At 47.6% G+C, this 16,942-nt stretch overlaps 1 protein-coding gene across 8 annotated transcripts in view; it reads right to left on the reverse strand.

Annotated features, from left to right (window-relative positions):
• Nucleotides 1–16,942, reverse strand: part of LOC139766161 (sodium channel protein 1 brain-like) — a 940,735-nt gene that overhangs the window by 371,930 nt on the left and 551,863 nt on the right. For all 8 annotated transcript variants that reach the window (XM_071694448.1, XM_071694434.1, XM_071694479.1 and 5 more), the window contains 2 exons: nucleotides 9,998–10,142; nucleotides 3,514–3,648 (listed from right to left, as the gene is read on the reverse strand). In XM_071694448.1, coding sequence (XP_071550549.1) covers nucleotides 3,514–3,648; nucleotides 9,998–10,142 — 280 coding nt within the window. The remainder of the gene's footprint in view (nucleotides 1–3,513; nucleotides 3,649–9,997; nucleotides 10,143–16,942) is intronic.

Genomic DNA, 16,942 nt, shown 5'->3' on the forward strand with positions numbered 1-16,942 from the left:
CCTTACGAGGAAGATCTTTCAGAGGACATTCGGGATAACGCACCAGTATTAACAGAGCTGTACCTTCATCCTGGAGATTCAAACTGCTGTTTACACAAAGGAACAGCTGGCTATAAAACAGGCGAAAAGACTGACTATCCACAGGGTAGCCAGATATTCAGATGATCTGTAACCAGCTGGCTGGTCCACAGGTGATTAAAGATTAATTTCATATATATATATATATATATATATATATATATATATATATATATATATATATATATATATACCTCGAAACACTACTGTTGACTGACTTTTTAATCAACCATTCATATGCGAAGACAAACCTCAAATACATTACTGAATTCCGTATCTATCGATTTTAAACCTTTCGTGAACCAGACTAACTTACAGTTTTGAACTAATACTCTGTAAAGTAAAAAAACTTACTAAAGACTATACGATTCAGCTTGACGTATTGAACATTTACGTGACCAAAATCTGTAGCGATGTTTCAAGAGTTTAAAAGTGAAAATGTTATTCAGAACTAAACTTGTCAATATAAAGCGTTTTACGATTTATTTAGCCTCACCAAGACCCAGACACAAGGTTAAATCATTATATGATGAGATTTAGACAATGTTACACAGAAAAAATTTACAGAATCCTTTTAAAAAAGTACTGTATTCTCTGTTCCTTATTGTAGGAGAGCTGTTATATAAAGCTGTATCAGCTAATACATCTCCCGTCCTGCAAGAGAAGGACACGACAGGTTCCAACACCTTGCCTCGTACCTCCATCACCACATCCTTAACTAACGAGGGTCCCAGCCTCCCGGGCGCCGGCCGGAGAGACTCAACATAGGCCCTGGAGGTGGGGCTCTTACAGGCACAGTGCTGTTCTCCTCCTCCTGCTGTCACAGCCAGTAAGGTCACTAGCATGTGAGGTCATCGATGAGAGAGAGAGAGAGAGAGAGAGAGAGAGAGCCATACTAACAGACACCTACACAGATCTTCCCTACAACATTACGCTTCTAGTATTCAAACTATCTCTTAACCGTAATTCCTTTTATCCTATGACGCCGTAAATACATCCGTCCACATGAAATGTTACAGTGTAACCGTACCACGCCACCCTCGTCCTGTAGTACACAAAGCATTTTCTACCCAGGATGCCGGGGGCTATACTTGTCAGTGTCGTGTTCTGGGTAGATAAAGCCTCTTTCCCTGATGCTGACAAGAACCGGACGCTTAACTCGTAGCCCCCCACCTGTCTCTCTTGTCTCTCACTAGACCCCCACCCGCTACTCCAGCCGGAGTCACTGACAGACCCACTTCCATCAGGAGGCTGGCCTGGCTCTTCCTGTTGGTGCTGGTGTTCCTTTATTCAAATATAGTTATGTGTAACTATAAAATAGATTCATATATTAGATCTATGTGAAAATACTAGTGTAAGCAATTCCTTTGCCCTCCTGCATCAAAAGTAGGGTACTGTGTCGACTGGCCTACGTTCAATGACAGTGCGTCTGCTACAGCGTTCTGCTTTCCTAGCCTTCTATACACTATCTGGGCTGTAGTCCCGTATGGTGCATGACAATCTGCCTTGAGAGATCCTGATTACGGGGGATAGTCCTACCATAGGTAAGTGATCATGTCCATGTGTAACTGGGTGAAGACAAATAACATTGAGAGTGGCCATACTACAGCTAACACTCATTGCTCTGTAATTTCATTTAGCCACATTCAGCGTACGACTGCCGTAAGTTATGGGGTGTATGCTTCCAGCTGCCCATTGTATGTGAGCCAGCCACTCTGATCCCTTTAGACCCTGGATCAGTTACCAAGATGTTAGGTATTACTAATACGAGCACAGGAACATGGAGCCCTGGTGAATAACTGGTTTAATCTTCACCAAGCCATTTACTCAGGTTAATGTATCCTGACTTCCTGTTTGAAGGTGTCCATAGCATTATGCTGTGTGTGAGGAGAGTGGCTTCGTGCTTCTGAAACCCTACCCGAAACATGTGTTGAACCCTGAGACTCCACTGAGTGACCAGAATCCATCATGTACTCATCAGGGAAACTGGGACGCTGCCATCTCTCCGCCTCGTCTCCTGGGTGATCGAGATAATTCATCCTATCTAGCTCGTAGGAATTTACATTTTGATAACTTAAGATCGGCCTCATCCCCCTCCAGCGAAAGATGGCTCTCCTAGCTCCGTCAGGCAGGTCTTCCAAGCCCCTTTAACCGGGGTAAATGGCTCGCCAGACCCTTTAGTTTGGGACTGTTACCCCCCAGCCTCCTCTACCATGGAGACGTGGTTATCCAGCTTCTCGTGACTGGGGTACCTCCCCCAGCTCTCACGAGGATAGACTGGCTTCCCAGCTCCACGAAGCTAGAATGATCCCAAGTTTAAGGAGGCTGGGGGGTGGCTCTCTCAGCTCCACGAGGCTGGGGGGGGGTGGCTCTCTCAGCTCCACGAGGCTGGGGGGGGGGGGGGGGGGTGGCTCTCTCAGCTCCACGAAGCCGGGCAGGGGGGGGGGGCTGCTCCCCCTCGCCTATTGATCCACGTGCTGGGGGTTGACCGCTGGCGGGACCAACATTCTTATTCTGCTCTTGTCAATATTTTTGCAAGTCGCCAACAACGAGGGATGTTCCTCAATATTCTCCTGCCGTCTGTTCTTCTGTATTCATGGAGGACTGTATGACCGGGTATGTACAGCCATGTATGACTGGAAAGGTATGTATTTCTATGCGTGTGTATGCATGTATATTGGAGTAGGTCCTTCCTCTGGCAGTGCACAATCCTGGTGCAACAATCCATTCAATTTCATTCACCCAGCAAAACTCCGGACGGCATCATTTTTTACCTCTGCCTCCTGCTGCTGCTGCTGAGGGATGGTTGTGGTGGTGGTTGTGGTGATGGTGGTGATGGCAATGTCAGTGGTGGTTGTGGTGATGGGCGGTTGTGGTGGCGGTAGTGATGGTAGAGGTAGTTGTCGTGGTAATGGTGGTGGTGGTGGTTGTGATGGTGGTTGTAGTGATGGTGATCGTGGTAGAGGTGTTGCTGGTGGAGATGCTACTCATGTTTCTCCTGCTGTTGTTGTTGCTGCAGCTACTGGTGGGTGTGCCGCTGTTGTTACAGCTGCTCTACCCAGGTTCCATACACGTCCCTCTGTAAGGCCAGCTCCTCTCTACTTCCTCCTCTCGCCCTACAAGCAGGAAGCTCGTACCCTTCGTCCATTACCCATTGCCTCACACCCTTTACTCTTTGACCCTAATTCCTTGCCCTTGATCCTTACCCCTCGCCTATTACCCCCTATCCCTTACCCTTAACTGCTTAACCTCTCACTCCCTGTCCCTTACCCTTCCACTTATCCCTCCAGTGCCCCTTTTCCCCCAACCCTTTACTTAACTCCAACCTTTACCACTCATCCCAAGGGCACTGTCGAAATTCACCCACTACCCCACCTACCCTTCTCCACCCTGTGGATTGTACTCAGCCTCCTCACCTCACTCCCACGTACTTACCTCCTCAGTGTTCTCAGCCTCCTCCTCATAACTCATGGCCACGACAGCCAACATCAGGTTGATCAGGTAGAACGACCCGAAGAACACCACGATGGCGAAGAACACGACCTGGAGCGGTCCTCCTGTGGCGATCACCTGTCGGCAGAACATAACCAGAGTAAGAACATGACCTGGATAAGAACATGACATAGATAAGAACATGACCTGGATAAGAACATGACCTGGATAAGAACATGACCTGGATAAGAACATGACCTGGATAAGAACATGACCTGGATAAGAACATGACATGGATAAGAACATGACATGGTAACAACCTAACCTTGGTGAGATTAGACCTTCATTAGAAAATGATTTTGTTTAGAACATGACCTTGATAAGAACGTGACACTGAGAGATGTTCAGATCGTGTGTGTGTGTGTGTGTGTGTGTGTGTGTTTTCCAACAGGCTTTAGACATAAGGATCTCATGATGTGGTTTCATGAGATTTTTAAAAAATTACTGAAAGAACTTCAAGCGTGTGTGGGACGTATTGCCACATTTTTAGATAGGCACTGACTACAGTTTGTCTGGACGTGCTCTATACATACTATATGTGGGGTTTGTTGGAACCCCGTCCAGAAAGACACTACACAGGGGGCCCGGTATCACAGGTTTGGCCAGAGACTAACTAGGCCTTTGTACGAGTGTGGAAATAGATTGTTTACGGTTTCTCTGGACGCGTTCCGGTAAAACACTGTACCTAGCGATGGTTCGACCGTGTTCAGAGCCCGGCCGTGTTCAGAGTGTAACAACACGCGTAATGTGTGTGCATTCAAAACTAGACTGATCGTCTACAAGCAGTGATCTACATTCACGCTCGAGTATGTACGCGGTCATAGTTAAACTAAATGGTCTAGGCGTTTAACTACTAAGTTTACGGGTTCAGTGATGCATGACATAGTTGCATGTACGGGTTGAGAGAAGGCTGGGTGATAAGTGGTCAACGGAGTCAGAGGAGGCCAAAGGAAGCGTGACTGTCGGGGCAGCACGACGACCAAGGAGGCATGGAGCAGAGTGTTCGTGTGTCCCTCGTATTCTCGCTGAAGTAGCAGGCGGCACGAGGTGCCGAGTGAGCGTTGAGAGGTTACAGTGCTAGTGGCCTGCGCTCTGTGACTGCTGGCAGTCATGTGCACAACATCACCTATTATTGTAAGTCTGTCTCATAGTGTTTCATTTAGTCTGTACCACGTATTGATTAATTCATTATTATTCACCACTCCAGCAGGTGTTAGTGTCGACTGATTTTTTCTTTTTTTGGTTATTAAGGAACATTATGAGGCAGTAAGTAATGCCACAGAGATTGGTAAAACTAACGTATAACAAAGTATCCATGTGGTAACATTTCACTACGTGAAGACCTGATGTGTTCTGTGGATGACTAGGGGTGCAGGTAGAAACCTAAAGTGTTCTGTGGATGGCAAAAGGTTAAGGTAAAGACCTGATGTGTTCTGTGAATGGCAAGAGGTTAAGGTAAAGACTTGATGTGTTCTGTGGATGGCAAGAGGTTAAGGTAAAGACTTGATGTGTTCTGTGGATGGCAAGAGGTTAAGGTAAAGACTTGATGTGTTCTGTGGATGGCAAGAGGTTAAGGTAAAGACTTGATGTGTTCTGTGGATGGCTTGAGTGTTAATGTGATCTCAAGAGAAACTTCAGTGGGTGTGAGGTCCGTGTTGACCTGTAAATCGAGTCAAAAGAGCCTAGTTTGGACTTCATACGTGAGATTAGTGAAACCTGATGATCAGTGGGCACAAAAAAATAAAGGTTTTCTTTAAAAATAATGGTTTTCTTTATTCCCATTTCCGTCACAGACAATCATTAGGTTAAGTATGCACGTCATACGTCACGTGCATGCAGTCGGTTGTCAGAGTGCACGCAAGTGTGGTGCACCTCACCATACCACCTGTAAGAGCGTGTCCCAGGTGGGTGTGCTGCCAAGTGGAGGGGAGAGAGAGAGAGAGAGAGAGAGAGAGAGAGAGAGAGAGAGAGAGAGAGAGAGAGAGAGAGAGAGAGAGAGAGAGAGAACAACTGCTCGAGGTACCACCTGGATATAAGTGGTAGTGAGGAACACTGGACACCGTACTAAGGAGAACAGACAGCAACAGATCACTCCGAGTCCTCACCAGGGCGTCTGTGGCAGTGGGAGCCAACAGGGACACTGGGATTAGTGTGGCGAGAGGTGGAAACAGATGACGTAGAGAGACATACCTGTAACTTTTACATGTAACTAAGGAGGTGCGAATCATGTCAATTGTGGACTTGAAATACTTATAATAAATTCTAGATGGGGACGCAACAGTCATTAAGGTGGGGACGCAACAGTCATTAAGGTAGGGACGCAACAGTCATTAAGGTGGGGACGCAATTGTCATTAAGGTGGGGACGCAACAGTCATTAAGGTGGGGACGCAACAGTCATTAAGGTAGGGACGCAACAGTCATTAAGGTGGGGACGCAATTGTCATTAAGGTGGGGACGCAACAGTCATTAAGGTGGGGACGCAATTGTCATTAAGGTGGGGACGCAACAGTCATTAAGGTAGGGACGCAACAGTCATTAAGGTGGGGACGCAATTGTCATTAAGGTGGGGACGCAACAGTCATTAAGGTGGGGACGCAATTGTCATTAAGGTGGGGACGCAACAGTCATTAACGTGGGGACGCATCAGTCATTAAGGTGGGGACGCAACAGTCATTAAGGTGGGGACGCATCAGTCATTAAGGTGGGGACGCAACAGTCATTAAGGTGGGGACGCAATTGTCATTAAGGTGGGGACGCAACAGTCATTAAGGAGGGGACGCATCAGTCATTAAGGTAGGGACGCAACAGTCATTAAGGTGGGGACGCATTTGTCATTAAGGTGGGGACGCAACAGTCATTAAGGTGGGGACGCATCAGTCATTAAGGTGGGGACGCAACAGTCATTAAGGTGGGGACGCAATTGTCATTAAGGTGGGGACGCATCAGTCATTAAGGTGGGGACGCACCAATCATTAAGATGGGGACGCAACAGTCATTAAGGTGGGGACGCAACAGTCATTAAGGTGGGGACGCAACAGTCATTAAGGTGGGGACGCAACAGTCATTAAGGTGGGGGATGCAACAGTCATTAAGGTGGGGACGCAACAGTCATTAAGGTGAGGACGCATCAGTCATTAAGGTGGGGACGCATCAGTCATTAAGGTGGGGACGCACCAATCATTAAGGTGGGGACGCAACAGTCATTAAAGCCTGGACGCATCAGTGACGCAACACGTAGAGATGGTAAAATGAAAATGGCTTTTACAACCTTGAGGGTCGTTTACAGAGATAGAGACACTGTTTCCTCTACCAGCTTCCTGTTATCACTGTCGGGGTGAACTGGCCTTCTCCTTCCTCCCCTGGGACTCCCGCTAATTGCCGGGGTAATTAGAATAATGAAATACGGTCACTGGTTAATAGGTATTAGGGTCCTTGTGGAAGGAGGCAACCCTCTTCCCTGAGAGCTTACTAGTTTTCTTGGGAATTAATTTAGAGATGAATGAAAACGGAAGACTTTGTTGGTGGGTGAACTACAGACTACTGAGGTGGCATGACCCTACGAGCACGACGGTACGACCCTCGAGCACGACGGTACGACCCTCGAGCACGACGGTGCGACCCTCGAGCACGACGGTACGACCTTCGAGCGCAACGGTACGACCCTCGAGCACGACGGTACGACCCTCGAGCGCGACGGTGCGACCCTCGAGCACGACGGTACGACCCTCGAGCACGACGGTGCGACCCTCGAGCACGACGGTGAGACCCTCAAGCACGACGGTACAACCCTCGAGCACGACGGTGCGACCCTCGAGCACGACCGTGCGACCCTCGAGCACGACGGTACGACCTTCGAGCGCAACGGTACGACCCTCGAGCACGACGGTACGACCCTCGAGCGCGACGGTGCGACCCTCGAGCACGACGGTACGACCCTCGAGCACGACGGTGCGACCCTCGAGCACGACGGTACGACCCTCGAGCACGACGGTACGACCCTCGAGCACGACCGTGCGACCCTCGAGCACGACGGTGCGACCCTCGAGCACGACGGTACGACCCTCGAGCACGACGGTACGACCCTCGAGCATGACGGTGCGACCCTCGAGCACGACGGTACGACCCTCGAGCACGACGGTACGACCCTCGAGCACGACGGTACGACCCTCGAGTACGACGGTGCGACCGTCGAACACGACGGTGCGACCCTCGAGCACGACGGTATGACCCTCGAGCACGACGGTACGATCCCCGAGCACGACGGTACGACCCTCGAGCACGACGGTACGACCCTCGAGCACGACGGTACGATCCCCGGCACGACGGTACGACCCTCGAGCACGACGGTACGACCCTCGAGTACGACGGTACGACCCTCGAGCACGACGGTACGACCCTCGAGCATGACGGTGCGACCCTCGAGCACGACGGTACGACCCTCGAGCACGACGGTACGACCCTCGAGCACGACGGTGCGACCGTCGAACACGACGGTGCGACCCTCGAGCACGACGGTACGACCCTCGAGCACGACGGTACGATCCCCGAGCACGACGGTACGACCCTCGAGCACGACGGTACGACCCTCGAGCACGACGGTACGATCCCCGAGCACGACGGTACGACCCTCGAGCACGACGGTGCGACCGTCGAGCACGACGGTGCGACTCTCGAGCACGGCGGTACGACCTTTGAGCACGACGGTGCGACCCTCGAGCACGACGGTACAACCCTCGAGCACGACCGTGCGACCCTCGAGCACGACGGTACGATCCCCGAGCACGACGGTACGACCCTCGAGCACGACCGTGCGACCGTCGAGCACGACGGTGCGACCGTCGAGCACGACGGTACGACCCTCGAGCACGACGGTGCGACCCTCGAGCACGACGGTACGACATTCGAACACGACGGTACGACCCTTAAGCACGATGGCACGCCCCTGAGTTATGATGGGTAGGCCGTGTCGTACCGCTGGGCAGAAAAGGCTTATCGTATCACTAAGGTATACATATTCAACGACCCTACACGAAACAGTGGCTGACCTTCAAAGAGAACTTTCCACATTGAAACAGACACAAAATATATTCTTCAAGGCCTACAGCTGTTTCAGCCTAAATCTCAAATACAACAAATACATAAGCTTTATAATACAATATACAATAAATACAACCACTTCATAAGTTCAACGCTGCTACCAGAAAATGTCACATACTTCCTAAACAATCCGAGTAAGTGTTAATCATAATTCAGCGAATTACATTACTGTCATAGGGCACTGTAACATATATACAATAACATTTACATAAAACTGCAAAATGCATTAAATACTTTTCTCTTTTTAATACATGTCAAAGGCCGAATAAGATTATACCATTTATTACAGTGTTGAACAGTATTCTACATATGAAAAAGTCAACCCAAATGTTTCTGACATCTCTACACACAAGCTGTAAGCGCCAAGAATGATAATGTCTTATGAAAGAATCCTGAACTCTTGTTTCGTTGGATTCAAAAGCCTTTCTCCAGACTTATGTTCATGCTGAAATCGGATTCTTTTCATTTAAAGGTTTGTTCCAGATCAGACATATCATACCGTATACAAGAGTCTTGAAAAGGATCAGATTTACTTTAATCTTACCGTTTGTTTCATAGATCAGTCGGATCTGTGACACCCAGTCTCGAAATGAAGTCGCAGTTCACACTCGCCCTCTTGTTACTAAATCCAGATCAAGGTCTCTCCTCTTCCTAATCTTTACACACACACACACACACACACACACATATATATCTGATTTCCTTATTACTTTTTCGTGAAATATGAAGGAAAAATAAGACTCGTTTTCTTTGAATATAACCCACTGTAAGAAGCTTATGCTGGGTTCTGCCTGTGGCCGGGAAAGCCTCACGTTATCATGATCACATCCAGTTCTCTGATCTCTGATGAGGCGTCTGAGACTATCCTCGCTGAAGTCGTGTGTAGGGATGATGATGTCCACGTCTTCCTGGCCTTACACAAAGTCTAACGTACGACTTATGAGGTTGAAGAAGTCTTACGAGCCCTATAGGAAGTCTGACTGTGGTCCTCACGTCGTTGTGCACGTCTTCCTAGCCTGACAGAAAGCCTGATGTACTTGCCTTGCCTCAAGAAGTCTACCTAGTCTTACCTTGTGGTAGACATCTTACTGGACATATAGGAAGGCTGATGAAGGACTTGTCTTGCTTGAACACGTCTTACTAGCCTCACACAAAGCCTGGTGTGGAGCGTATATTCTCATGGACATGTTACAAGCCTTACAAAAAAGCCTGATATGGTCCTCACCTTGTTGTAACGTCTTAGGAGCCTTATAGGAAGCCTAATGTGGTCCTCACCTTGTTGTACACGTCTTACTAAGTTACAGAAAGCCTGAAGTGGTCGGACTTACCTTGTTGTACACATCTTCCCAAAAGTCGAGGGTGATGAGCTGGAAGGTGGTGAGCATGGACCAGAGGAAGTTGTCGAAGCTGGTGTAGCCGAAGTTGGGGTTGTCGCCCACGTCCGGCAGGCACTGGTACCCGTTCGGACACACCCTGGCGGAGGAGGAAGAGGAGGAAGGTGTGAGTGTAGGGAGTGGCAGCAGCGGTGGAAATGACGACGGCTGTGAGAGCAATGGCCTCCATGAAAGGCTAAACACACCGTACATCATAGTGGAGGCTTCTCGCACGAACACCAGCGTCTACTCAACGGATTGTTGATTGTCTTTCACACACACACACACACACACACACACACACACACACACACACACACACACGAGCCTCCGTAGCTAGTGTTACTGACCATGAGTCAGCACGGGCCCACATGGGATTCGGATCCTGAATGCAACAGTTGCCCTAGACTCGACCCAGGTGTTCATCCTCTCCTTGGGGCTGGTCGATAATTGGGTACCTGGCTCACATAGGAGGAGACATGGTACATATATACAAGAGACAGGAGTTCATTAGGTGAAAACTCGCCCTGAAACACACAAATAGTAAACACACACACACACACACACACACACACACACACACACACGTAGGGGGCGCTATGCCAGTGACGTAACAACACTGAACCTCAAGACAGAGGCATTACGTGAGGGACTCGTGCAGGATATGCAGCAGAGAACTCGTCCGCGACGGGGCAGTCATAAACCAGAGGACGAAGGTACAGACGAAGCCTGGCACAGTATCATCCTCATCCATGAGCGAACACGACGCGGCAAATGAGGCATGCAGTAATGAGTGGTCGGAGCGCGGAAGCGACCTAACAATCTCGTATCCGACTTCACAACCATGGTCGCGTCGCACACAATATTTTACCTCCTGGAAAACGACGAGGAATATATGCACCAGTGTTCGCCCCGATGCCGTCCACGATCATCCTCTCTACAGACGTTCACATCGTACCTTTACACCACTCGCTAACGTTCTTAAATGCAACTTCAGAAATATCGATTTTACGCCGAAAATGTAACGCAAGATCATCCATTTTCTTGTGTTAAAAAGTTAAAAAATAATACTTATTCTCGGGGGGTTAAGGGCCAGAAAAGTAATACTTTCAATACCATTAAGATAATTTTGGATGGTTTCTTAAAACTAAAACCTTTTTTTTTTTTAACACACGTGTGGGTAATGACGAGGGATAACTTTGACATTAATGTGTGACAGCTATAGTGACAACAGGCAGCTGCTTCCAACAGTGGTAATATCATTCACAGTCACAGCGTCATATGATGTGAGAGGAGTGAGGGGAGGAGGGAGGCAAGCCGTATGGAAACACGGGTTAAGGCTGTACACACCGTGGTTACAGTCCCTGCCAGAAAATGGAATTCACACACAGGCAGCCGCGGAGGGACGGGACGCACAGGGTACACGGCCCAGCTGGTGGAACACGGCCCAGCTGGTGGAACACGGCCCAGCCGGTGGTACACGGCCCAGCCGGTGGAACACGGCCCTGCTACTGGAACACGACCCTGCAGGTGGATCACGACCCTGCTGGTGGTACTCACAGCTGAACAGGTGTAAGTTCTTCACACACACACACACACACACACACACACACACACACACAAACGGGCGTCCATGGTGTAGGTGGTGAGCGTTACAGCACAAGCCTACCCTTAGGATCGACCGAAAAGCGGGTATATGCCTAAGGCTGGAGTGTGTGTGTGTGTGTGTGTGTGTGTGTGTGTGTGGTGGTACATACTGGCAAGGTTACGAGACGGGGCAACATGAGTGTACGACTTTTTCCCCGCACCACACGTATGTAGTAATTACACACGGTATTAAAGTGATAAACGGAGAAAAAACAATTTCAGATATTTATCACATCTACCGAGAGTCGACTGAGAAGTTCGACCATCACGATAACACCAAACGGCACTTCACTCTCCCGTGGACGAGAGATAACACTTGACCTATCACTACCTTAACCTCACGAGGATGAGAGATAACACTTGACCTATCACTACCTTAACCTCACGAGGACGAGAGATAACACTTGACCTATCACTACCTTAACCTCACGAGGATGAGAGATAACACTTGACCTATCACTACCTTAACCTCACGAGGATGAGAGATAACACTTGACCTATCACTACCTTAACCTCACGAGGATGAGAGATAACACTTGACCTATCACTACCTTAACCTCACGAGGATGAGAGATAACACTTGACCTATCACTACCTTAACCTCACGAGGATGAGAGATAACACTTGACCTATCACTACCTTAACCTCACGAGGATGAGAGATAACACTTGACCTATCACTACCTTAACCTCACGAGGATGAGAGATAACACTTGACCTATCACTACCTTAACCTCACGAGGACGAGAGATAACACTTGACCTATCACTCACTACCTTAACCTCACGAGTATTATCAATTCTGTCACTAAAGATGATCCTCTCATCAAAATTAATCCCTGATAAACCAGGTGTAGGTAATCTAAACTGGATCAGTTCGGGGTCACACCAGCTTACGATCACAGCATCAGACACCACTGACAGCGTGTCAGATGACATGCCCCTAGCGTGGAAACTGGCACTTAGGGACAGATCCCTTCACAAGAGTGGATGGTTCCGGCTGTGGCATGTATGGCAAACGTGGACATATCCATGCCAACAGCGTTGGTGTCAACAACTGGGTAAGCCATCAGGGATCCATGGCACTGGGGTGCCTCAGTAACACTTTCCATCATGGCCTTACCAAAGCCCGACACCTGCATGTTATGTTCCAGTCAACCGCTTCCAGAGTCAACGGAACGTTTCCAAAGACAACGGACTTGACTGAAGTTCCTTTGGATTTCCTTTTTATTATATGGGGTTCAGCCATCATGACCTCCAAGCTATTATGAACAGTCTTAAGCCAAAGGCAAAACTCAGCCTAGGAACTTAACGTAAGTCTTAACTTCCAAGATGTACATCTAGTCAGGGATGCTGAGAGAGGAGATAACTCTAGCATTAATCATTCTGACAAGGATTATAATAAACACACTCTCCGCATAAGACCAGAACTAGACTGTATTTTGTACCATCCAGACTAATGCTAAAACACACACATAGCTGGGGAGCAGAATGCGATCCTTGACTACAAACAATCCCATTTAAGTTACGTGTAATACGAGCACTGGAATGAGAAATAAACTAGGACTGCAGTCGCTGTCACGTTCCCTTCCTCGGCCCAGATAAACCAATTACATTCAGCCTCAACTACACATGGGCTACCGAGACAAAAATCCACTAACACATACTCTTTCTGTACATAAAACGCAGGTTTTGTTTGCTCGTAGCTCATAATAATCTTTAATCACAATCATAAATTTCCAGCGAGGTCTTTCTAGTGTATGCCAGTGCTGCCACTCCGGAGCGGTCAGAGAGTAACCATTACCCGCCTGGGTATCGGTAGGGTTAGTGACGACTGCGGAGTGAGCCATCACTTCAGTCGCTGCTAAATGTCATTCTTTTAGCTCAAGTACGCCTTCTCCTTCTGCCTCATCCCCCATGTGAGCGTCTGGCTTCTGCTACACAAAACATACAACCTCCCCATCTCGCACACCACACCTGACGACACATAACACACACGAAGTGTCGTTCGTAACTGTATTCTCCAGCAATGAGTAGTAGTATGCATTAGCCTCACCCCTCGGTAATATTTCCGTGCAAGTAATCTTTGTGAACACACACAGACAAACACACACATATTATCTCTCTCTCTCTCTCTCTCTCTCTCTCTCTCTCTCTCTCTCTCTCTCTCTCTCTCTCTCTCAGCCTATCTAAGTGTTTCCCGTCATATCACGGCCGCCATCACCACCTCAGACTAAGCAGGGAGTTATCGTTGTCCACGGAGACTCGCTGATGGCTGTAGGGGGAGTCCATCGTAAACCCAATTTAGGGTGACCACGTAGGCTCTGCTGCCGCGGAATAGCCTAACTTCCACGGACTCTGGGGGTCTTGGAGCCTCCCTCGTAATATCCAGGAATTTTTCTCCGACCAACTTTGATCGTTAAGTCTATGCTAACAGGCTCCCCCCCACCCCCCCCCACGGCATATGGCTCTCCTCAGTCCCAGCAGGTACGATGTTTCAACATCGTGAGTACGATGGCTTACCTCTTGGATCACGGTTGATTTTTTTTTTTTGTACGATGATAACGGATGAGTACGGTAATCTGACCGCTTGAATGTATCAACATACGGGGTATAATACCTTAACCCATTCAAGACGATGATACAATTTCCCTGGTGACGATAAGGGGCTTTTAATTACGACCACTCGACCCCATGAGGACGATGAATGAACACAAGAACCTACCCTCTTAAGGACTGTTCTTATTGAGCAAAATCCCATAACCCAACCGCACAAGGGCTTGGATCTTACTCCTTATGTATAACAATTTCATCTTTTAATAGACTTGTGTGAACGTATCATGTCTGATGGGTTTAATCTCTTGTGTACGACGACTGCAGCCACCTCCCGAGCATCAGGTCATTCTTCCATGAGTCACTTGTCCTAACCTGTGAGGAATATGAACCGACACACAGGGTAAGATGTACATGACCCTATGAGTGACCTTAACTCAAAGTCTTGAGCGCGATAACCTATTCTCTTGCGCATGATGCCCTCAACTCCTTGACTACCACGACAGACTCATGAGTACAATGATTTTCAGAGCTAAAGCACGATGATTGAAATCCATGTATACAATTATATTTCATACCATGAGTATCCTCTACTTAAGACCTTAAGTACGATAAGAACACCTGAGTAACAGCGGGTGTGAAGACTTACGATCATAATGACATCTTGAACCTTCTGGTGGTAAGATCTAACGGCTGGAGGAGGATAACGACGCTTTGAATACACTGTAAGTCAACTATCGACTCAGTCCCGCCTTAGAAGAATCACAAAGACAAACTGTCTGCTGGCCAGTACTGGAACCAGCGAGACAAACTGTCTGCTAGCCAGTACTGGAACCAGCGAGACTGTCTTCTGGCCAGTACTGGAATGAGCGAGACAAACTGTCTGCTGGCCAGCACTGGAATCAGCGAGTCAAATTGTCTGCTGGCCGGTACTGGAACCAGCGTGACAACCTGTCTGCTGGCCAATACTGGAATAACATTCTGGTTCATGGAAATATTCATGTAAAATCTTCACATCCTATAGTCTGCCGAAACAAGAATATGTTTCTCAGGTTTGATGACCGTACTTAAAGAATCACAAAGACAATACAGAAGGTACAGGGAGTTTAACTGGGATGGAACCAGAATTAAGGGAGGCGAGTTATACCCAGAGGTTTAGCGGCCATAAATTTTCCCTTCATGGAAGACAATAGTGTAAGGGGCGACTTGATCAGAACCAGCTGGATTAATAGGGATCAATTGTTCAATAACTGTACGGATATAAAAACCTACAGACCATAAACTGAAATTAAGTGGGGAAACTTGTGAGAAACAAATCGAAGTACTTTTTACAGCACTGATGGATGAATGGAAGATAAAGAGCGATGACAGCATATGAAAAAAATCTTAAAAGTCGTATGGTAACAGAAAGCTCGAGAGACGGGGCCCCATGAGTGTAGAACCCCCTCTCCATACCATGTCAATAGGTAATTAATAATAAGCTTGCCTGTTCGATCCTGGCTGTTGGAGGTTTGTATGTTCTACGAAGATGCGGGTTCATAAGCACTTTGTTCGTATATATATATATATATATATATATATATATATATATATATATATATATATATATATATATATATATATATATATTCTTTTTTTTTCTTAACTACGCAAAAATTTTCTGTCACACCGTGACTTATGGTAACCGCCAGGGATCCGTATGTATGTCACTGAAGTGCGATAATTCTAACTTTTTAAGTACGATAGCTTAATCCTTAAGGAAAACAGTTCAACCTCAAAAGCACAATAATTACAACAATTCAAATACGATAACCTGTCTTCATTTATACAACATACATCCTCAGAACAGTAACATAACACACCCTGTACGTACAATAACCACCCGTTGTGCACATCACCATTCTTAAAACTGGAGGTGTAGCTTACCCTTCATCATGTTAATGACAATTAGCGGTTTATTGAATCAGCCCCACCCAAAGGCTGAAAATATACTAAGAAAATACCTGTAATATAGAGTGTGAGGCCATAAAAAGGGGGGGAGGGGGATGAAAAAGGGACAGTCTTTACATAAACACTAGGGTAGCAGCTTCCTGATGGCTGATAATGTCACGATGAGGCTGTTCTCATAGTGGGTTACAAAGGGGCTCATGGGAGCTTGACGATACTGCGGTACCGAACTGCAACTGGGAGACGAGGGATGTCAGGTAGCTGGAGGCTCGCCGGGGGTTGGAGCAGTAGCTCCTCGCGCACTCACAGGCGACCACCAGAGTTAACGGTGAATGCGCCTCATGTGTAAGTAATCAGTAGGAGTAATACGATGCACTGGTTCTAGACACGGATTTCCATACCGTGCTCTTCATAATGTTAGATCTTTCTTGGCGAGCTCCGAAGAGCGAAAGACTATGTAGAACAACACGAGTTAAGGTTGGTGTGTCTCGGAAGGTTACGAAAGGACACTGAGTTGTCTCAGGAGGTTCTAAATTGGTTCTAGGTTGCTTTATACGCTTCTAAGTTGGGCTGTAGTAGAGGGTTCTAAATAATGCTAGGACGTTTGCGTGGGTTTTTGAAGAACGCTGGGTTTCCTTTTAGAGTTCTAGATAATCTTTACTTGTCTCTGAGGGAACTGGATAACGTTACGTTGTCTTAGAGAGGCTTGGACGATGCTAGGATGTCTTCCAAGGCACTTAATAACATTGGATTGT

Source organism: Panulirus ornatus, chromosome 4, assembly GCF_036320965.1.
Source record: "Panulirus ornatus isolate Po-2019 chromosome 4, ASM3632096v1, whole genome shotgun sequence".
Classification (NCBI taxonomy): Eukaryota; Metazoa; Arthropoda; class Malacostraca; order Decapoda; family Palinuridae; genus Panulirus; species Panulirus ornatus.